General features: G+C 37.4%; 1 protein-coding gene across 2 annotated transcripts; it reads left to right on the top strand.

Moving 5' to 3' along the window:
• The first annotated feature begins 1,786 nt into the window (after positions 1–1,786).
• Positions 1,787–13,285, top strand: LOC110288392 (vomeronasal type-2 receptor 116-like). Of its 2 annotated transcripts, none has more exons than XM_085837000.1 (6): positions 1,787–2,100; positions 6,396–6,675; positions 7,273–8,079; positions 9,115–9,339; positions 10,630–10,753; positions 11,901–13,285. In XM_085837000.1, exons 1-6 carry the CDS (start codon positions 1,898–1,900, stop codon positions 12,803–12,805), a joined length of 2,544 nt encoding a protein of 847 aa, XP_085693126.1. In that variant the 5' UTR covers positions 1,787–1,897; the 3' UTR covers positions 12,806–13,285. The 2 variants fall into 2 exon arrangements, with proteins under 2 accessions (XP_085693126.1, XP_085693125.1); XM_085836999.1 differs by having other exon boundaries at positions 11,898–13,285.
• The last annotated feature ends 10,217 nt before the right edge of the window (positions 13,286–23,502 follow it).

The raw sequence follows: 23,502 nt of genomic DNA, 5'->3' as shown, positions 1-23,502 counted from the left end.
AAATCAGAGAGGGTTTTCCAGTCAATACTGTGGCTTCCTCGAGCTTAATTCTCTTAGGCTTTACATACTTCACAGAACTTTGGTAAGCAAAGACACAGCTAACAGAAACAATTTGCTAGAATGTACATAAGACATTTCTTCTCAACACAAAAGTCTCTACTCTTTCCACCAAGTTCAGGAGAATATTCACCCCTGTCCCCTAGCCTTGAGTCCCAGATGTACATCCTCTTATTGTCCCATGACTCAGCAGTCTAGGAAATCTGATGGGTATCCTTAGGATGTCTGTTTCCAGACCTCCAGTTCTGTATATTTCAGGAGCCTTAAATCAGATACAGGTGCATATTACCACCAAGTATACAAAAAGTAGAGACTATCTCAAGGAGACACTCAACTTACCCAATCCAAAGGTCTGCAAAACTACTGAAAATTATTTAAACTGACACAGTCATAATTCAACCAAAGTATAAAACAAATTCTTATTCATAATAACTAAGAGAGTACAATAAACTCCATAGCAAAATTTTATTATAAGCTAGTGACATAACAACCATTCAAACAATGGAGTTAAAGACTCCAGTTAATTCAGTGTGGATAGTATGGGCAAAAATATAAGGTAGTTCAAAAATACAAATCAAATCCAATACTCCATCTGTCTCACTCATTGTAATCTAACCAAGTTACAAAAATTAGCATAACAGACATACATCTGTGTTGTTTCAATGTAATGCAAGACAGAACTATTTCAAAACAAATACCAACTAGACATGAATGAAAAATATAAGGTATATACTAACATTAGCAATAAAAGTCTCTCTCCTAAATGACACCTAAATTCTTTCATTCCTTTGAGTAAAACGTATGAAATTTTTCTCAGTCATATTAATGAAGTAAGAACAAATATCAACTAAAGAAATGATTCATCAAATGGCACTGAGTGCCAGGGACTGATTACAGGTAAGAGATCAGTATAGGAACTCATTGAATGTTGGCTCAGGTACTGATATTGGACAGAATGGGTGTTGAATCTCTATAATTCCAGGAACTTTTTCTTTCTTTCTTTTTTTTTTTTTTAAAGATTTATTTATTATATGTAAGTACACTGTAGCTGTCTTCAGACACTCCAGAAGAGGGCGCCAGATCTCGTTACGGATGGTTGTGAGCCACCATGTGGTTGCTGGGATTTGAACTCTGGACCTTCGGAAGAGCAGTCGGGTGCTCTTACCCACTGAGCCATCTCACCAGCCCCAGGAATTTTTTCATTTAGACTAATGACATGTTCTACAGATGACAAGAATCACAGGAACGTTAAGGAGATATTGTAAACATGACTAGCATAAAATAGTATATGAACAACAGAAAGAATGCTCAACTCCTGGGTCAATCCTGCATGTCAGACTGCCCTTCCCTACATTAGACAATGGAAGACACGATGTCCCATGATTCAACTCAAAGTCTGAACAATATGGAACATTTATGACCTTCTCAACTCTTGTCTTACTATGGAAGTTCTGATGAAATCCATTGTGATTATTCATATGGCTGTTGACACATGGTCAGGTTCAAGCTCTCCAGGGTGTTACCCCTGGGAAGAATTATGTCATGGATATGAATGAAATCATGGCACCTGTGGATGGAAAACATGATCTTCACAGCATGTTTTCAAAAAAGTTTTGATCAAAAGTTTTCAGACCTCAGATGTAGAGCATGAGGCCAGAATTTTCCCGATGTATCCAGGGAGCATGACATAAAATGAATGGAAAGGAACTGTTGAATATAAGTAAGTGGATTTCCAGAGAGCAGTAGCCTTAAAAGAGACACACAGGTGTATGTGTGTGTGTGATGTTTGTCTGTAGAAGAAACGTATTTCTCAATTGCTCCATCTTAGATCTTAGCAGACATGAAGAAGCTGCGTACTTTCACTATTTCCTTTTGGCTCCTGAAGTTTTCTCTCATCTTGTGCCATTTAACTGAACCCATTTGTTTTTGGAGGATAAAGAATAATGAAGATAATGATGGATATTTAAGAAGTGACTGTAATTATTTACTTTGGACATTTGAGGAAACTACAGAAATCAATTTTTATAATATTGTTGATTTTAGGTAAGTCATTAACTTTAGTTCCTATTTCAATGTTATATATTAGAAATATTTAGCTGTGTACACCAACTGTGAGGGTCTGTCCTATTGTTCTTCATGTAACTTTATGAACCATTGAAAAATAATTATAACATCAATCACAATTTTAATACTTTCAAATGTGTCAGAGTTTAGTTTAGCTTTACTACATTGGATTCCATTTCACAATGCCCTACAATGAGAGAGACTGAATTCTATCTGTTGGGTCTTTGTAGATATCCTATGTCAAAAGATGTCTCTTCATCTGCCTTGAATTCACAAGTCACACCTTTGGTAAAAGCTATACATAAAGAGACTGCATCACTGCTTGTATTCTATTGTCTGCCAACGATTCCAGTATGAACATGCATCTAAATGCTGTCATTAAAAGGTTATTTAATTTTGGCCTCCAAACCAGCTGGGCATAAATTCATACACTTAAATATTTGTGTATGTGTGGGTCTACTATACATGATTATATGTATAGTATCATATATATATATATATATGTGTGTGTGTGTGTGTGTGTGTGTGTGTGTGTGTGTGTATACTGGGGATATACATATACTTTGCTTTTTTAAATCGTGCCATTTTGGAGTTGACACAGAATGTAGAAAAAGACTTCCAGGCTTCATATTCTCTTACCAGAATAATCTTTTTGTCCAATTGTACAAATGTCCAGTCACATGTTAGACTTATTATCGGTTTCAGAGAGATGGCCAATATTTCTATTAATTATTGAATAAATAGTGAAATAACATGGGAGAAAATCTAGGAGAACAAATGGACTTCCTGTGGATGAGAAGCTGTTCTCAAGGTGGCTACTTAGTTCTGAGATCCCAAGTGAGAGATGTTTTCATTGGTGGCTGCAGATCATGAGGGAAGGAGTGTTGAAATCACTCACCTTTGAATTAATCAATGTGCCTGTGACCTCCTTTTTTCATGAACCAAAGTTTCCTGTGCTTTTCTGTCTCTCACTCTCATCCCATCTCTTATTCAGTTTTCATGCCTTTGGGATTTAAAGAATACATTTTCCAATTGTTAGGCACAGTAAACTGTGTACACTTGGATAGTGATGGTGGATTCACATTATTATACTTCTGTGCTAGATCAGTAGGAATTTCATTTCTGATGTATCCTGTATTATCCCACACCTCATTGAAAAATAGTGAAGATTCTCATTGGTGACCCTTTTATAAGCCATTATAAGGTTTAAAATTACAAAAATGTGAACTGTTTCAATACATGTTTCAGATTTAGAAAGAATAACTTAGCTCCAAACTCTCAATTGAAAAATGCAAATGAGCATGTTTAGTGTTTCTTTTGTTGTTGTTGGTGGTGGTTTTTTGAGACACGGTTTCTCTGTATAGCCCTGGCTGTCCTGGAACTCACTTTGTAGACAAGGCTGGCCTCAAACTCAGAAATCTGCCTAACTCTACCTCCTGAGGTCTGGGATTAAAGGTGTGCACCACCACACCCAGCCTATGTTTAGAGTTTTTACTCCTAATGAGAGGTAACTACTAAGGTTTACTAAGGTAACTACTTAGGTTTTTACTCTAACATGAGAGGTAGCTGCTAATAGTAACAGATAAAGTGCCAACTGTGCTGGGGCAGATGAGCACATTTCATATGGAGGGAAGATCTTGTACTCAGACATCACTTAAAGGATCTCAAAGAATTAGGAAGACTGAAATGTTAAGAAAATTCAATACCTTTTTTACAAAATTGACATAGTAACAACACACTAAAAGGTAAATATTAAAAGGATGTGTAAAAGAGCCTAAAGGATAATTTTCTGTTTATATGGTATATTGTATCATTTTGTATATTTTGAAATGGATAAATAAATTGAAACAAAATACATCTTATGTATGAATATATAATGGTGCAGCTTTTAATACTTCATTAAAGAGACCTTGTTTTAAATCCTATCTTTTATAGCCTAGTTTCTAGGATAAGAATTACATAAACTATTATCCCAACTTAGCAATACCTTTAGAGACCTGTCTCCCTGGGTTGGCTCATGCCACATGTTGTTTAGAATGACTCAAACCATGAGTTACCAGTTTTAAACTAACTATCTATTATGAATGTTAAAACTTATAATCACACCCATAACTTTTAAGCCAATACTCTATAAACAAGCCATTCAGAACATATTTATATTTTTAAAACCACTCAGAAAAAAATAAAGTGGCTACAAACATCTTATATGTTTAGACCAGAAAAAAATTCTTATTTTTCTAGCTGTAATTTCAAGAGAAGATCACCTTGTCACCTGCTAAACCTAATGAACACAATCACACTGATTTTTCTAGGAAAAAGAGCCAACAGCTCCATTACCATAGAAGCTGAAGAGCTTCTAGCCCCTTTCAGAGCAGCTAGTACAGGCAATCAGCCCATAGCAGGGCTTCTTTAGATGTGCCTGACTCCCAACTACAGGTGCGGGGTGACTTATCAGTTTTTTTTGTGCAAACTGAGACTGCTTTTTTTTTTTTTTTAATTTAAAACTAAATCAAGGGGTAGACAGCCAGCAGATAAAGTTTTAACCATTTTTTCCTTTCAACATGAAACACAGAGAAACAAGCAAGCAAAAAAATGAAAACACAGACACATGGACATATTGGCATATCAAGGACAAAATAGAGAGGGAAAAGAACTAAATTTGCCACCAAAGGGATATGCTATCTAAGATAACCAGAACCAGAACTAAGGATTTCTCCAGTAGGAGCCAGAGAGGAAGCAGGATGTCTCCTGACTTCCTCCTGTCCCCAGCAGAGCTCTGAAATAGCTTATGTTCATTTTTCTTCTCTTTTGCTAAAGCGTCAAGGAAGGGAGGGACAACTGCTTTTCTGAAACCCATTCTCTCTCTCCTGTTTAAGGTCTAAGTCTTCCTTTCCTTCTTCTAGGAATTCTGCTAGAGAAGGGAGAGGAGGCACAGTAGCGGCTACCTATGGTTGCTCCCTAGAGCCCTGCTTTTTTAACTTCCCCAATTCCTCCTCAGCTTGCCTGATTAATTCTTTCATTAAGTTCCACCAACTGTTCCTCAGTAAAGGCGAATGCCTGTGAACTTTCCCTGTCCTTATTGTCATCAATGGCATCTTTTATAAGCGTACAGAGGCAAAGGGTAATGGGATTTGCCTGGGTGATCCTTAGGACTTCTCCAACTTTCCCTCAGGTATCCTTATCTAAATTCTCTTCTTCTGGGAACTACGGACAGCATGAGTCCACCTGGACTGAAAAATTTTTCCAATGTCTATTTTTTAAACCCTGCTCCTCTTGCTTGAAGCAGCTCTTTCAGGCTCCAAACAAACCCTTTCTTTGTACTGCCCTGTCCCATTTCATGGCTACTATCCTAGGTGAGTCAGCTTTGGATAAGCACCAGCCCAGCCCAATTGTTTCCCTGGAGGATAGTTCTTAATAGCCCATCGATCAGCGCATATAACCTGTACTCGGAATTGCCTTTTACTTTCAATTTATTCCGTAGATGCTCCAAAAAGAAGCAGCTTTTCTCAGCAAGTCCTCCATTTTCAGGAGGAGTGTCTGTTCAGGTGCCACCTGTACCCAGCGGCTTACAGTCCAGCAGGGCTCGCCAGAAAAGTAGGGCTGGATATGAAAAGAGTTGACAGGGAGAGAAGCAAAGAACAAAGACAGTGTTCTGATCAAGGCTCAAAGTTTATTTCTGCAGCTCCAACTTATAAGCACTTCAACAAACAAACCTCTTCTTGAGACAGTTCCTCTACAGACCAAACATAGATAAGAGTTCCTCTTGGCTGAACACACTGCCTTCAAGGCCTTGGCTACACACACTGCTCTCATGGTCTTGGCTACACACACTGCTCTCTGACCTTGGCAATACACACTGCTCACATGGCAGCACTCTGGCTCTCCACAGAATAAAATGCATTTACATAATAAAAAATTTAAGGGGAATGTATTATGTGCATCATATGTGGTTTAAGTAATGCTTTTTTATGTACCTGTGGAATTACAACTCCAAGATTATTTTATAATAGTCTCATCAATAGGACTGAAATCTAGTTCAAGGTTAGCATTCAGAGATAAAACAATGCTTATCAATTTTCACAAATACTAAACTTATCATAGTGCCTATGTATATGAATTCTTAAATTGTATTCAACTCTAAAGTTCTCTAATTTATGAGGCTTATTTCAATACATTTAGACAGAAATCTAACATCTCTTATATTACAAACTTCACTGCAATTGAAATTTTATATTTCAAACATCTCCCTTAATCATCATTATGCCTTGTTTTAGAATACCTGCAAGAAGATATGAGTTTTTTCTGGTATTGTTTTTTGCTACTGATGAAATCAACAAGAATCCTTTTCTTTTACCCAACATGTCTTTGATAGTCTGGCTTTTTGGTGGTCAGTGTGAAGATGAATGGGGAGTTCTGGATAAAAATTATTCACAAAAAAATATTAATGTGAAATTTATTAATTATGACTGTTTATCACCAAACTGTTACATAGACCTTACAGGACCATCATGGAAAACATCGTTAAAACTGTCAATTCAGTCTAGGACACCAAAGGTAAGAATTTATGACACTGTATGAGTTAAAAAAAAAACTTTTTTAAAGATTTATTTATTTAATGTGTGTGAGTACATTGCCTCTACCTTCGAAAAGACTAGAAGAGTGCATCAGATCCCATTACAGATGGTTGTGAGCCACTGTGTGGGCCCTGGGAATTGAACTTAGGACCTCTGAAATAGCAGTCAGTGCTCTTAACCACTGAACCATCTCTCCAGCCCAAGTGAACAACTTTTAAATTCCATTTACATGGGCCTGCAAGTAAACTTAGAGAGCATGCATTTATGAGTGCTGTATTATACACACACACGCACACATACACACACACACACATATTGCATAACTGTTTATATATATATATTAATCAGATCATAGATGTACTGGGCACACAGGTAAAACTGTTTTCTATTCTTGGACATTCAGAATTGTCAGGAATACTCTAGACTCTAATAGGAATAATACATGATATTTATAGTATAACCTTAATATCTTTAATAGGAGTTCTGAAAGGTATAATATTACCTGTGTATAAGTCCAAATATCCTAACAATCATATTCTTCATGTGGATGTCTCATCCTCTCTTCTACATCCTTTAGGTTTTCTTTGGACCATTTAATCCTAAAATGAGTGACCATGACCAGTTTCCCTATGTCCATCAGGTAGCCACCAAGGACACACACTTGTCCCATGCCATGGTCGCCTTGATGCTTCATTTTAGATGGACGTGGATAGGACTGGTCATCTCAGATGATGACCAAGGTATTCAGTTTCTATCAGACTTGAGAGAAGAAATGCAAAGACATGGAATCTGTTTAGCTTTTGTTAATATGATCCCAGAAAACGTGCAGTTATACATGACAAGGGCTACGACATATGACAAACAAATTATGGAATCAACAGCAAAGGTTGCTATCATTTATGGTGAAATGAACTCTACCCTACAAGTCAGCTTTAGAAGATGGGAAGATTTAGGCGCAAGGATAATCTGGATCACAACCTCACAATGGGATGTCATCACAAATAAAAATGATTTTAGCCTTGATTTCTTTCACGGGACTGTCACTTTTGAACACCACCACAGTGAGATTGCTAAATTTAAGAATTTTATGCAAACAATGAATACTGACAAATACCCAGTAAACCTTTCTCAGTCTATACTGGCCTGGAATTACTTTAATTGTTCAACCTCAATGAACAGCTATAGCAAAATGGATCATCTTACATTCAACACCACATTGGAATGGACAGCACTGCACAAATATGACATGGTCTTAAGTGAGGAAGGCTACAATTTGTATAATGCTGTGTATGCTGTAGCCCACACCTACCATGAACTCATTCTTCTACAAGTAGAATCTCAGCAAACGGAAGTACCCAAAGGAACATTCACTGACTGTCAGCAGGTAAAGTTTCTTACATTTCACTATGCTTAGATATATCAATGGGATCCTTTAAATGGACGCAGTGAAATAACTGCACATTTGTTAGAGATTATCTCTCAGTGGAAAGATTTCTACACTGCAAAACTCCCTAATGAATCTTTAACATGGATAAATATGCACGAGGATAACATTTAATAGAAGACAATATATTTTTTATGATAACAGTGAGTTTTTTGAAAACGTGTCTAAACATTTCATCAAATATAAAAATGGGAGCGAAGAGTTTTATCATAAAATCCTAAAGTGATAACTAGACTAGAATATTTTTCTAAGAATAATTTCTCAAGAATTGGTACATGGACTGGGCAGTGGTGGCACATGCCTTTAATCCTAGCACTTGGGAGGCAGAAGAAGGCAAATTTCTGAGTTCAAGGCCAGCATGGTCTACATAGTGAGTTACAGGACGGCGAGGGCTATATGGAAAAACTCTGTCTCAGAAAAAAAAAAAAAGCAAAAGAGAGAGAGAGAGAGAGAGAGAGAGAGAATTGATACATTGACTATGATTAATAGTTATTCATTTAAATTAACAATTATTTACAAAACCCTTAATGATTAAGATTGCACATTTTATTAAATTTATGTTTATCTCATATATATATTTACATATATATATATATATATATATATATATATGCACTATGTACATGAAAGAGCCACAACCATTCTTTATTTTCACAACTTACAGGCATTCAGACTTCCCTTCCTTTGCACATACATGGCTTCATTTTTTAAAAACTATTTTTGACAAACATGCACACGTACACACAATATGTTATTGTTATCTGGTAATCATTTTTCTAGCACATTTCACCATGGAACATTATATGTTTATTTATTTTTAATTATCCATGAGTCATATTGTATTTTACTACACAGGATTACTTTAATACAGCTGGGTTTTTTCTGAAATTCATTTAAAAATTATGGAAAATACTCAATTTGGCATTGATTTTACTGATATGCATGTCTAAACATCTAATGGTGCATCTTAATTAGGTGTCTTCCATGCTGAAATCCAGGATATTTACTAACCCTGTTGGAGAGCTGGTGAACATGAAGCGTAGGGAAAATCAGTGTGCAGATTATGACATTTTCATCATTTGGAATTTTCCAAAAGGGTTTGGATTAAAAGTGAAAATAGGAAGCTATTTGCACTGTTACCCATGGAGCCAGCAACTTCATATATCTGAAGATTTGGACTGGGCCACAGGAGGAACATCAGTGGGTATACCACAATTTTCATTTTTTTCAGAATATCTAAATTTTAAATTATGAGGCACTGAAGTAATAGCTCTGTGGTTAAGACCAATTGCTACTCTTGCAAAAGACCATCCTCAGTTACAAGCACCAAAATTTGATAATTCTCAACTTCATGTAAATCTGGCTATAGGGATCAAAGACCTCTGGATTCCAAGTTCAATAGCACTCACATGCCTATTCACCAGTAGTACAGATATATACTGTTTTTATATATAGTTACATATATATGTGACTATATATAAAAGATGTAATTTTCTGATTCGTTGTGAACCTATATACAGCCTAATTAAGTATAGCATGTATTAATTAACAGGAATCTTTCTCCAGATTCAAGGTTATCTTTTTTGTTCGTTTTTTTTTTTTCTTTTTTTGTTTGTTTGTTTGTTTTTTTGTTTCAAGATAGGGTTTCTCTGTATAGCCCTGGCTGTCCTGGAACTCATTCTGTAGACCAGGCTGGCCTCTAACTCAGATATCTGCCTGCCTCTGCCTCTGCCTCCCAAGTGCTGGGATTAAAGGTGTGTGCCACCACCGCCTGGCTTAATGTTAGCTTTTTAAAAAATTTTTATATTTTTATTGGCTATTTTACTTACTTACATTTCAAATGTTATCCTTCTCCCCAGTTTACACTCCTCTGTGGAGGGTTCCCTTATCTGGCATCACTCGGAGGGAAGGCCCTTTATCCTGTGGAGACTTGATGCCCCAGCATAGAGGAATACTTGGGTACTGAAGTGGGAGTGGACAGGTGATTGGGGAATATATGGATGGGACAGGGATTTCCAGGATTTCTTTTAAACTTAGGAAAACTTCATTGATTTTATGAGAGCCTTATATAACATATTTTGTGCATATTCATTAAACTCTTTCTTGATTTATCCTACGTTCTCTCTCCATACAACTCAGTGTTCTTTTTTTTTTTTTTTTTTTTTTTTTTTTTTTACTTACAAATCATGAGAGAGAATGGTGTCACATAAACATTCTTTTTGGATTAATTAGTTTAGGAAGAAAAACTTTTAAATTGCTACAACTTCAATGTTACATATAAAATATTACATAAAGCAGTAAATATTATATAACATTCAGTACATTGCAGGGAAATACAAAAATTAATGTGTGAGAAATTGTTAAGTAATACTGGTTATCATATCTGTTAAGGTCCCATATATTAATCTATGGGTCATTATACATATGATGTATACATGAACTACACACACACACACACACATATTATAAAATATTTCTGTATTGCCTCAGGTTCCCTCTTCCATGTGTAGTGTGACATGTACTGCTGGATTCAGGAAAATTCATCAGAATGAAACATCAGACTGCTGCTTTGATTGTGATCAGTGCCCAGAAAGTGAGGTTTCCAATGAAACAGGTACATGCTTGCATGGAGAAGAAAAATTTCCATTCTACTGCCTTCTCTTTCCATACTAGAAATATGATATGATATGGCCTAGATGGAAACTAGACACCTAAAATTTCCATGTTTCAGAACTTAATAAGTTAAATACTTCTTTTATACCCAGCAAATAACTTGCAATATCTTCTCTAAACCACATTTCTTTCATATTAAGATAGTTACTGATTTTATATTATACAGAAAAAGTTTAGGGGAACATACATGTGTCACTATTTTTAAACAAAAATTTTATACATAATCTATGCATATATTTATTCTTCTTTGATTCTTTGTACAAAGAAACTTGACTACATGATCAGTCCACAATCTTTCCCTCCATAACCCAGATTAGTCCCTGACAAAGAACCGATGCTCAACATAACAGTTGTTTAGTGAAATATATTTTAATAGCTTACATGGTTTAAAAGATTAAGCACTTCCTGTCAAATAATTAGAACAAGAGTGAAGATTTCAAGACTTCAACAAGAGATGGGAGAGTGTTATCATCTATCACAGCCTAGCTAAGGAAAGGGGGATAAATGTGAATATCCATAAACTTCATACCATACAGTTTGGAATGTGCACTTTGGAAGAAAGATATCTTCCCACAATGAGAGGGACATGCATATGTCTATGAGGCATATAACATCAAGAATGAAAATATTCCTTTATGCAAATATTTGCATGAGAAATTGTATATTTTGGTGCTTATGTGTACATACAGACAAAGGACACAACTCTCAAAGAAAACAAAGTACATAATGTATTTCATCAACTGTCATCAAAATTATGTCTCCACACTACACTTGCCAATGAGTAGTGAATTTATGGTTTGAGGGATTGAATAATCTGAGATTATACTTACTAATATTAATCCTTTTTTCATTATTTTTGTATAAAAATAATTTTTGCTGTTCCATTCCCTATGATGGTGTTTTGTTCCATCACAAAGCATAGGTTAATAGAGAGAAATCTTAAGTTAGTTGTCCCTACAGCAAAAAGGAATGGAATAGATGTCCAACGCCAAAATATTTGGGGATATAACCACTGAATAACACAAATACACAATTATTAACTACATAATGATGATATCTTAAAAGGGTTTATTATTCTTTGCCAGCAGATATGGAACAGTGTGTGAGGTGTCCAGATGATAAGTATGCCAACTTAGAGAAAACCCACTGCCTCCAAAGAGCTGTGTCATTCCTGGCTTATGAAGATCCATTGGGGATGGCACTAGGATGCATGGCCCTGTTCCTCTCTGTCCTCACAGTTTTAGTACTAGTCACTTTTGTGAAGTACAAGGATACACCTATTGTGAAGGCCAATAACCGCATTCTCAGCTACATCCTGCTCATCTCTCTAGTCTTCTGTTTTCTCTGCTCTTTGCTCTTCATTGGACATCCCAACCAGGCCACCTGCATCCTGCAGCAGACCACATTTGGAGTATTTTTCACAGTGGCTATTTCTACAGTGTTGGCTAAAACAATAACTGTGCTCATGGCTTTCAAGCTCACTACTCCAGGGAGAATGATGAGAGGGATGCTGGCATCAGGGGCACCTAACTTGGTCATTCCCATTTGTACCCTAATCCAACTTGTTCTCTGTGGAATCTGGTTGGTAACATCTCCTCCTTTTATTGACAGAGATACACAATCTGAATATGGAAAAACCATCATTATTTGCAACAAAGGCTCAGCCATTGCCTTTCACTTTGTTCTGGGATACTTAGGTTCCTTGGCTCTGGGGAGCTTCACTGTGGCTTTCTTGGCTAGGAACCTTCCTGACAGATTCAATGAAGCCAAATTCCTAACATTCAGCATGCTGGTGTTCTGCAGTGTGTGGATCACCTTCCTCCCTGTCTACCACAGCACCAGGGGAACGGTCATGGTGGTTGTGGAGGTTTTCTCCATCTTGGCTTCTAGTGCAGGCTTGCTAGGGTGCATCTTTCTCCCAAAATGTTGTGTTATCTTAGTTAGACTAGATTCAAATTTTCTGCAGAAGTACAAACATAAATTGCCTTCTTGAGTTACAGAGACAACGTGTGAAGCAGAGACTGAAGGCATGACCATCCAGAGACTATCCCACCTGGGAATCCATCCCATAAACAACAACCAAACACAGACACAGTTTTGGATGCCAACAGGAACTTGCTGACAGTCTGATATAGCTGTCTCCGGAGAGGTTCTTCCAGTGCCTGACAAATACAGAAGTGGATTCTCACAGCCATCCATTGGACAGAACACAGGGTCCCCAATGAAGGAGCTAGAGAAGTACCCAAGGAGCTGAAGGGAGTTGCATTCCCCATAGGAGGAACAACAATATGAACCCCAGGGCTCCCTGGGACTAAACCACCAACCAAAGAAAGCACATGGTGGGACTCATGGCTCTAGCTGCATATGTAGCAGAGGATGGCCTAGTTGGTCATCAATAGGAGGAAAAGCCCTTGGTCCTGTGAAGGCTCTATGCCCCAGTGTGGGGGAATGGCAGGAGCAGGAAGTAGGAATGGGTGGGTTGGTGAGCGGGTGTGGGGGAGGGGATAGGGGGTTTTCAGATGGGAAACTAGGAAATGGGATAACATTTGAAATGTAAATAAAAATATATCAAATTAAAAAAGAAGAAAAAACTAAAATAAAAATAAATAAATTAATTGCCTTCTTGAATTTTTAGTAATTTCAAAGTGTTAGATGATACTTTTGCTTTGTCTTAACAAAAGTACCACTAAATCATACAATAATATTAAGTAAAATACCATGTTAGTACTTATAATGTAGGGCAGCACAGCACTGCCTAATATAATGCCAATTACTAAGCTTTAGTGGAAAATGGTCTCATTCATGTGTACATAAACCTAAACATTGAGAATAAGGAATCTTAGTTGATGAATGACTACCATCACTTTGACCTGTAGGTTTGTGTGTAAGCCATGTTCCTAATTAATGTTTAATATCAGGTGACCCTACTGCTAGGGTGACAGTGTCACCTCTAGGCAAATTTTTTTTTTTTGGCTTTAAAAGAAAGAGAACTGGAGAGAGCACAGACATGAAGCCAGTAATCAGCATTATCCCATGTGCTCTCATTGACTGTCTGCATCCAAGTTCTTGTCTTGACTTCATTCTATTTTCTGTGAACAGGGTACATAGTGAAATAAGACTTTTCTCACATGGTTCTTTTGACCATTGTGTTTTGATACAGCAACAGAATCTAAGACATCAGCAAAATGTTAAATTGCTTTGGTTGGGATTTGGAATATCACAGATTACTGTTGCAATAGAAGGCACTGATTTGAAAGAGAAACAAGGTTGCATATTAGTAGAGTGTGGAGCATAGTTACACTGTTGCATATTGTTGATGGCCATCGCAGAAGCCCTAGATTTCATAATAGCTTTAGAATGTACTATGAAAATATTGAGAATATCAGATAACATACTAAGAAGAGTACAGTATATGACAAGGATTATGGGATTCAAACTGTGCCTGCTGTATAAGGCTCTTGAACTTTATACGATAACACACCATTTATTTCATTATGAAATGAATGTGTTTCAGTCAGCAATAAAAATTGGTAGTGGAAAAAAGTCACACAGGAGACCTTTATCACAATAAGGTCAGGGTAGTCTGTGAATATATAAATCACTCTAGATGAACGACCTCATAAATTTTATGAATATAGGAGTAACTAAGGATTATTTGGTTTAATATTACACACAGAGAGACACACATACACACACATACACATTATAATTTCTGAACATCAGTTGTTGAAAGTCAGTGTCATTTTCTCTCAAAGTATTTTTTGTTGCTTTTATTTTTTTTTGATTTTTAATATTTTTATTACATATTTTCCTCAATTACATTTCCAATGCTATCCCATAAGTCCCCCATAGCGCCCCCCACTTCCCTACCCACCCATTCCCATTCTTTTGGCCCTGGCATTCCCCTATATTGGGGCATATAAAGTTTGCAAGTCCAATGGGCCTCTCTTTCCATTGATGGCCGACTAGGCCATCTTTCGATACATATGCAGCTAGAGACAAGAGCTCCGGGGTTCTGGTTAGTACATCATGTTGTTCCACCAATAGGGTTGCAGATCCCTTTAGCTCCTTGGGTACTTTCTCTAGCTTCTCCATTGGGAGCCCTGTGATACATCCAATAGCTGACTGTGAACATACACTCCTGTGTTTGCTAGGCCCCGGCATCGTCTCACAAGAGACAGCTATATTTGGGTCCTTTCAGCAAAATCTTGCTAGTGTATGCAATGGTGTCAGCGTTTAGAAGCTGCTTATGGGATGGATCCCTGGATACGGCAGTCTCTAAATGGTCCATCCTCTCATCACAGCTACGAACTTTGTCTCTGTAACTCCTTCCCTGGGTGTTTTGTTCCCAATTCTAAGAAGGTGCACAGTGTCCACACTTTGGTCTTCATTCTTCTTGAGTTTCATGCGTTTATCAAATTGTATCTTATATCTTGGGTATCCTAAGTTTTGGGCTAATATCCACTTATCAATGAATACATATTGTGTGAGTTCTTTTGTGATTGTGTTACTTCACTCAAGATGATGCCCTCCAGGTCCATCCATTTGGCTAGGAATTTCATAAATTCATTCTTTTTAATAGCTGAGTAGTACTCCATTGTGTAAATGTACCATAATTTCTGTATCCATTCCTCTGTTGAGGGACATCTGGGTTCTTTCCAGCTTCTGGCTATTATAAATAGGGCTGCTATGAACATAGTGGAGCATGTGTCCTTTTTACCGGTTGGGACATCTTCTGGATATATGCCCAGGAGAGGTATTGCTGGATCCTCCGGTAGTACTATGTCCAATTTTCTGAGGAACCGCCAGACTGATTTCCAGAGTGGTTGTACAAGCTTGCAATCCCACCAACAATGGAGGAGTGTTCCTCTTTCTCCACATCCTCGCCAGCATCTGCTGTCACCTGAATTTTTGATCTTAGCCATTCTGACTGGTGTGAGGTGGAATCTCAGGGTTGTTTTGATTTGCATTTCCCTGATGATTAAGGATGTTGAACATTTTTTCAGGTGTTTCTCTGCCATTCGGTATTCCTCAGGTGAGAATTCTTTGTTCAGTTCTGAGCCCCATTTTTTAATGGGGTTATTTGACTTTCTGGAGTCCAACTTCTTGAGTTCTTTATATATATTGGATATTAGTCCCTTATCTGATTTAGGGTAGGTGAAGATCCTTTCCCAATCTGTTGGTGGTTTTTTTGTCTTATTGATGGTGTCTTTAGCCTTGCAGAAGCTTTGTAGTTTCATGAGGTCCCACTTGTCAATTCTCGATCTTACAGCACAAGCCATTACTGTTCTATTCAGGAATTTTTCCCCTGTGCCCATATCTTCAAGGCTTTTCCCCACTTTCTCCTCTATAAGTTTCAGTGTCTCTGGTTTTATGTGAAGTTCCTTGATCCACTTAGACTTGACCTTAGTACAAGGATATAGGAATGGATCGATTCGCATTCTTCTACATGTTAACAACCAGTTGTGCCAGCACCATTTGTTGAAAATGCTGTCTTTCTTCCACTGGATGTTTTTAGCTCCCTTGTCGAAGATCAAGTGACCATAGGTGTGTGGGTTCATTTCTGGGTCTTCAATTCTATTCCATTGGTCTATTTGTCTGTCACTATACCAGTACCATGCAGTTTTTATCACAATTGCTCTGTAGTAGAGCTTTAGGTCCGGCATGGTGATTCCACCAGAGGTTCTTTTATCCTTGAGAAGAGTTTTTGCTATCCTAGGTTTTTTGTTATTCCAGATGAATTTGCAGATTGCACTTTCTAATTCGTTGAAGAATTGAGTTGGAATTTTGATGGGGATTGCATTGAATCTGTAGATTGCTTTTGGCAAGATAGCCATTTTTACAATGTTGATCCTGCCAATCCATGAGCATGGGAGATCTTTCCATCTTCTGAGATCTTCTATAATTTCTTTCTTCAGAGACTTGAAGTTTTTATTATACAGATCTTTCACTTCCTTAGTTAGAGTCACGCCAAGATATTTTATATTATTTGTGACTATTGAGAAGGGTGTTGTTTCCCTAATTTCTTTCTCAGCCTGTTTATTCTTTGTGTAGAGAAAGGCCATTGATTTGTTTGAGTTAATTTTATATCCAGCTACTTCACCGAAGCTGTTTATCAGGCTTAGGAGTTCTCTGGTGGAATTTTTAGGGTCACTTATTTATACTATCATATCATCTGCAAAAAGTGATATTTTGACTTCATTTTTTCCAATTTGTATCCCTTTGATCTCCTTTTGTTGTCGAATTGCTCTGGCTAGGACTTCAAGTACAATGTTGAATAGGTATGGAGAAAGTGGACAGCCTTGTCTAGTCCCTGATTTTAGAGGGATTGCTTCAAGCTTCTGACCATTTACTTTGATGTTGGCTACTGGTTTGCTGTAGATTGCTTTTATCATGTTTAGGTATGGGCCTTGAATTCCTGATCTTTCCAAGACTTTTATCATGAACGGGTGTTGGATCTTGTCAAATGCTTTTTCCGCATCTAACGAGATGACCATGTGTTTTTTGTCTTTGAGTTTGTTTATATACTGGATTATGTTGATGGATTTCCATATATTGAACCATCCCTGCATCCCTGGGATGAAACCTACTTGTTCAGGATGGATGATTGTTTTGATGTGTTCTTGGATTCGGTTAGCAAGAACTTTATTGAGGATTTTTGCATCAATATTCATGAGGGATATTGGTCTGAAGTTTTCTATCTTTGTTGGGTCTTTTTGTGGTTTAGGTATCAGAGTAATTGTGGCTTAATAGAATGAGTTGGGTAGAGTACCTTCTGTTTCTATTTTGTGGAATAGTTTGTGAAGAACTGGGATTAGATCTTCTTTGAAGGTCTGATAGAACTCTGCACTAAACCCATCTGGTCCTGGGCTTTTTTTAGTTGGGAGACTATTAATGACTGCTTCTATTTCTTTGGGGGATATAGGGCTGTTTAGATCATTAACCTGATCTTGATTCAACTTTGGTACCTGGTATCTGTCTAGGAACTTCTCCATTTCATCCAGGTTCTCCAGTTTTGTTGAGTATAGCCTTTGGTAGAAGGATCTGATGGTGTTTTGGATGTCTTCAGGATCTGTTGTTATGTCTCCTTTTTCATTTCTGATTTTGTTAATTAGGATGCTTTCCCTGTGCCCTCTAGTGAGTCTGGCTAAGGGTTTATCTATCTTGTTGATTTTCTCAAAGAACCAGCTCCTTGATTGGTTGATTCTTTGAATAGTTTTTCTTGTTTCCACTTGGTTGATTTCACCCCTGAGTTTGATTATTTCCTGCCGTCTACTCCTCTTGGGTGAATTTGCTTCCTTTTGTTCTAGTGCTTTTAGATGTGTTGTCAAGCTGCTAATGTGTGCTCTCTCTAGTTTCCTTTTGGAGGCACTCAGCGCTATGAGTTTTCCTCTTAGAAATGCTTTCATTGCGTCCCATAAGTTTGGGTATGTTGTGGCTTCATTTTCATTGAACTCTAAAAAGTCCTTAATTTCTTTCTTTATTCCTTCCTTGACCAAGGTATCATTGAGAAGTGTGTTGTTCAGTTTCCACGTGAAGGTTGGCTTTCTATTATTTATTTTGTTAGTGAAGATCAGCCTTAGTCCATGGTGATCTGATAGGATGCATGGGACAATTTCAATATTTTTGTATCTGTTGAGACCTGCTTTGTGACCAATTATGTGGTCAATTTTGGAGAAGGTACCATGAGGTGCTGAGAAGAAGGTATATCCTTTTGTTTTAGGATAGCATGTTCTGTAGATATCTGCCAGATCCATTTGATTCATAATTTCTGTTAGTTTCACTGTGTCCCTGTTTAGTTTCTGTTTCCATGATCTGTCCATTGGTGAACGTGGTGTGTTGAAGTCTCCCACTATTATTGTATGAGGTGCAATGTGTGCTTTGAGATTTACTAAAGTTTCTTTAATGAATGTGGCTGCCTTTGTATTTGGAGCATAGATATTCAGGATTGATAGTTCCTCTTGGAGGATTTTACCTTTGATGAGTATGAAGTGTCCCTCCCTGTATTTTTTGATGACTTTGGGTTGGAAGTCAATCTTATCAGATATTAGAATGGCTACTCCAGCTTGTTTCTTCATGCCATTTGCTTGGAAAATTGTTTTCCAGCCTTTCATTCTGAGGTAGTGTCTATCCTTTTCTCTGAGATGAGTTTCCTGTAAGCAGCAAAATGTTGGGTCTTGTTTGTGTAGCCAGTTTGTTAGTCTATGTCTTTTTATCGGGGAGTTGAGTCCATTGATATTAAGAGATATTAAGGAAAAGTAATTGTTGTTTCCTGTTATTTTTGTTGTTAAAGTTGGCATTTTGTTCTTGTGGCTGTCTTCTTTTAGGTTTGTTGAGGGATTACCTTCTTGTTGTTTCTAGGGCGTGGTTCCTGTCCTTGTATTGGTTTTTTTCTGTTATTATCCTTTGAAGGGCTGGATTCGTGGAGAGATAATGTGTGAATTTGGTTTTGTCGTGGAATACTTTGGTTTCTCCATCTATGTTAATTGAGAGTTTGGCTGGGTATAGTAGCCTGGGCTGGAATTTGTGTTCTTTTAGTGTCTGTATAACATTCGTCCAGGATCTTCTGGCTTTCATAGTCTCTGGTGAAAAATCTGGTGTAATTCTGATAGGCTTGCCTTTATATGTTACTTGGCCTTTTTCTCTTACTGCTTTTAGTATTCTATCTTTATTTAGAGCATTTGTTGTTCTGATTATTATGTGTCGGGAGGTATTTCTTTTCTGGTCCAGTCTATTTGGAGTTCTGTAGGCTTCTTGTATGTTCATGGGCATCTCTTTCTTTAGATTTGGGAAGTTTTCTTCTATAATTTTGTTGAAGATGTTTGCTGGTCCTTTGAGTTGAAAATCTTCATTCTCATCCACTCCTATTATCCGTAGGTTTGGTCTTCTCATTGTGTCCTGTATTTCTTGGATGTTTTGAGTTAGGATCTTTTTGCATTTTACATTTTCCTTGATTGTTGTGCCGATGTTCTCTATGGAATCTTCTGCACCTGAGATTCTCTCTTCCATCTCTTGTATTCTGTTGCTGATGCTCGTATTTATGGTTCCAGATTTCTTTCCTAGGGTTTCTATCTCCAGTGTTGCCTCATTTTGGGTTTTCTTTATTGTGTCTACTTCCCTTTTTAGGTCTAGTATGGTTTTGTTCATTTCCATCATCTGTTTGGATGTGTTTTCCTGTTTTTTCTGTAAGGACTTCTACCTGTTTGATTATGTTATCCTGTTTTTCTTTAAGGATTTGTAACTCTTTAGCAGTGTTCTCCTGCAATTCTTTAAGGGATTTTTGTGCTTCCTCTTTATTGTCTTCTGCCTGTTTAGCAGTGTTCTCCTGCATTTCTTTAAGTGAGTTATTAAAGTCCTTCTTGAAGTCCTCTATCATCATCAGGAGATATGCTTTTAAATCCGTGTCTAGCTTTTCCGGTGTGTTGGGGTGCCCTGGACTGGGCGAAGTGGGGGTGCTGGGTTCTGATGATGGTGAGTGGTCTTGGTTTCTGTTAGTAAGATTATTACGTTTACCTTTCGCCATCTGGTAATCTCTGGGGTTAGTTGTTATCGTTGTCACTGTTTAAAGATTGGAGCAGAAGCTGTGTTCCACTCACCAGCAGTCCCAAAATCCTGCGGCGGGGGTCGTGGGTAGCTGGTGGGTGTCAGGCAACCCTGTGCTCCCGCTACCCCGGCGCTGATCTGGCCGGATGATTGGAGCAGAAGCTGTGCTCCACTCACCAGAAGTCTTAAGATCCTGTGGCGGGTGTTGTGGGTAGCTGGCGAGTGTCAGCGGACCCTGCGCCCCAGCTGCCCTGGTGCTTTTCTGACCGGAAGAGGGTTGTGGCCCTATCGTTGCTTTTATTTTTAACTGTTATTTTGTAGTTTATTTTGATGGTGTAATTTAATTGTTTTGTCTTTATATTTCCTGTGTCCAGAACACCACTTGTAGCCCCTCCATACACTCCTAAAATGCGCATGGCATCTTATTTCATTAATGCTTACTGAGTGCACATATATATATATATACACACACATATATATATATGTATATATATATATATTTGTATATACATATACATTTTGAAATATAATCTGTAGAAACCATGTAAAATTGCATGTATTTATGTCCTGATGGCTTATTATTTGGTATGAACTGGCCAATATTTGTTCCCTTAGCTGGCTATGACAACATTCTCCATTCCTTACAGGAGATTTACAGTCTCCTGTAAATGATTGTATAGGCTAGAAGCTTTGCAAGCTTTCTTCCTTCCACGCTTCCAGTGCAGTAATCCTTCAGATCATATTTTGTTGTTCATATTGGTAAAACATCATGGTCTACCTATGCTCTTTCTAGAATATTTATATTCACAATCAGCTTCCTCATTCTTCCTCATTCTTTGATCTTTCTTACCATCTTCTTTACTATTCCCAGAGCCTTGGATGAGGGAATATTTTTCCAAGAGAATACATTGAACTGTTTCCTCCAACTGAATGCCCGGGCAGTAACTATCACTCTATCACAACATCTTTAAAAACAAGATAAAAAAGAAGTCTTCATTATCTCAGAAAATACCCCAAAATCTAAGTGTTTTTTTAATCTGGTTCATTGGAGTTTGCTGCACTTATCTGCCTGGGTGTAGGCGTCAAATTTCAATTCTCACAAAAATCAATTTTAGAAAACTACAGTGAAGTGCAAACACCTAGTAAACAGTCACCTTTAACTGTTCCATTTCAAAGAAGGGACCTCAGAGTAGCTAATGCTGTAGAGATGCAAATTCAGACAATTCTTTTATGTTTTAGCTTTTCATTTTCAGCTGCTTTTTATTTCCATGCTGGAGAGCGAGAGGAGAAATGTATAATTGAAGACATTCCAAGTGATACATTGATAACAAGTGGGTAAGACAGGTTTTTCTACTGATATTTTTGAGGAAAATGTTTTATGTTGTAATGCTAATCTCCAGAGGTCTGCATTGTTCAGCAGTGATTATAATGCTAAATAACTTTTTCTCTGATATGCTTTATGTTAACTAAAACTCACATGAAATTTTCCTTGAGGTTGGAATTCATAATTTATACAGGGAGCCTATGAATATAACCTTGATTTCTTTTAGGGCTGTCATATTTCCTCAAGTAGAGAATCTCTGAGGTCACTTAGCAAATTAATTATGCAGAGCCTGTGTGAGGATTTCTGACAACTCTTGTAAATCAGGACACACAGCCTGAGTTTAAATACATCAAATTTCCTAAACTCAATGAAACTGTGGGGAGGGAGATCCATGAGGTGGTCCTACCTACAGAACTTGTCTATGCTCACCACACTGTCAACACATCAATTTCCTTATGCTCCAGGATAGAAACACATTGCTACATAGGTGAGCTTCACCCATCTTCTGAGAAAGATGTAAGCACTCAGTAATTTCACCATCATATTCAAAGTCCTACAATTTTTCTAACATGTACATCAGAATCAATATCAAATTTTCTAATTTTTAATGCAAGGAGAAATTAGAAGCTAAATGTATCACAATTCATCTCTAATACTGATTATGGCTTTCATTGATTAATATTGAATCATTTCAGTTCATCTTGACCATTATTCAGTGTTCTAATTCCAAGAATAGTAATTTGTTTTTGAAATTTTTAAAGAAATTAAACAAGCATGTAAGGCAGAGCTTGTAGCAAGCAAAATGGAAAGGTAGATTATAGAATCTATATGTAGAATAGTAAGAAACTGAGTACTACTGCAGCCCTCCATGCTGTCAGTCACTGAGGGAGGAAGTTGTTTTGGGAGCTGGGGTGTTTGAAAAACATCCTGAATCCAGACCTGAGCCCTGATACCTCCCACAAGCCTTTTAACTCTACCTCTATTGCTGTGCTTGTGAAAACAATGGAGGTGATATAACAACACACTCCTTTGGATTATGGGAATATGGGCCTAGCACACATGAGACACCAGTGTCTGCTCAGTGTGTCCTCACTGAGTACCTGGATACCTGGGTAAATCCTAGTACAGATGAGGATTTTCCTGGTAACTCTTGAATTTTCAAACTGACAAGTCAAGGAGCAATAGAGAAATAGGAGAGACATGTGATCTGTATATTGGTGGCATGGAGCTGAAAAGCTACTGGGACACTAGAGTTGTGAAAGAAAAATGGTTATTATGACTGCACATTGCTCTTACAGATGCATGAGGAGAGGTCCCACAGCTCCTCTCAAGCTCTAGCTGAACTCACCTCCATTACCTTCAAACCTCCCATTTCCCAACTATGGTGCCTGCAGGCATGACTCCACTAAGCTAACTTCAGTTTCTATATCTTAATAGTGTTTTCTTTAAGATGTATTTATTTTATATATGTGAGTACACTGTCACTGTCTTCAGACACACCTGAATAGAGCATCAGATCCCATTACAGAAGGTTGTGAACCATGGTGTGGTTGCTGGAAACTGAACTCAGGACCTCTGGAAGAGGAGTCAGTACTCTTAACCACTGAGCCATCTTCACAGGCTCTTAAGTTCAGTTTCTAAAACTCAACTTCAATATAGGAAAATTTTAAATATATCAGGTGGCATGTTTTGACAAATATCAAATTACTAAAACCCCAAACAAAAACAGGCAATAGAAAGACATCCACAAACAGTTCAGAAAGGGACTTAAATAATTTTAATTTTTGAAAGAAAATAGAGAAACAAATGAAAATAATGGGGAT

Source organism: Mus caroli, unplaced genomic scaffold (assembly GCF_978045245.1).
Source record: "Mus caroli unplaced genomic scaffold, Mus_caroli_1 scaffold_4, whole genome shotgun sequence".
Lineage (NCBI taxonomy): Eukaryota > Metazoa > Chordata > Mammalia > Rodentia > Muridae > Mus > Mus caroli.
This window is presented reverse-complemented; position numbering and strand designations above follow the sequence as displayed.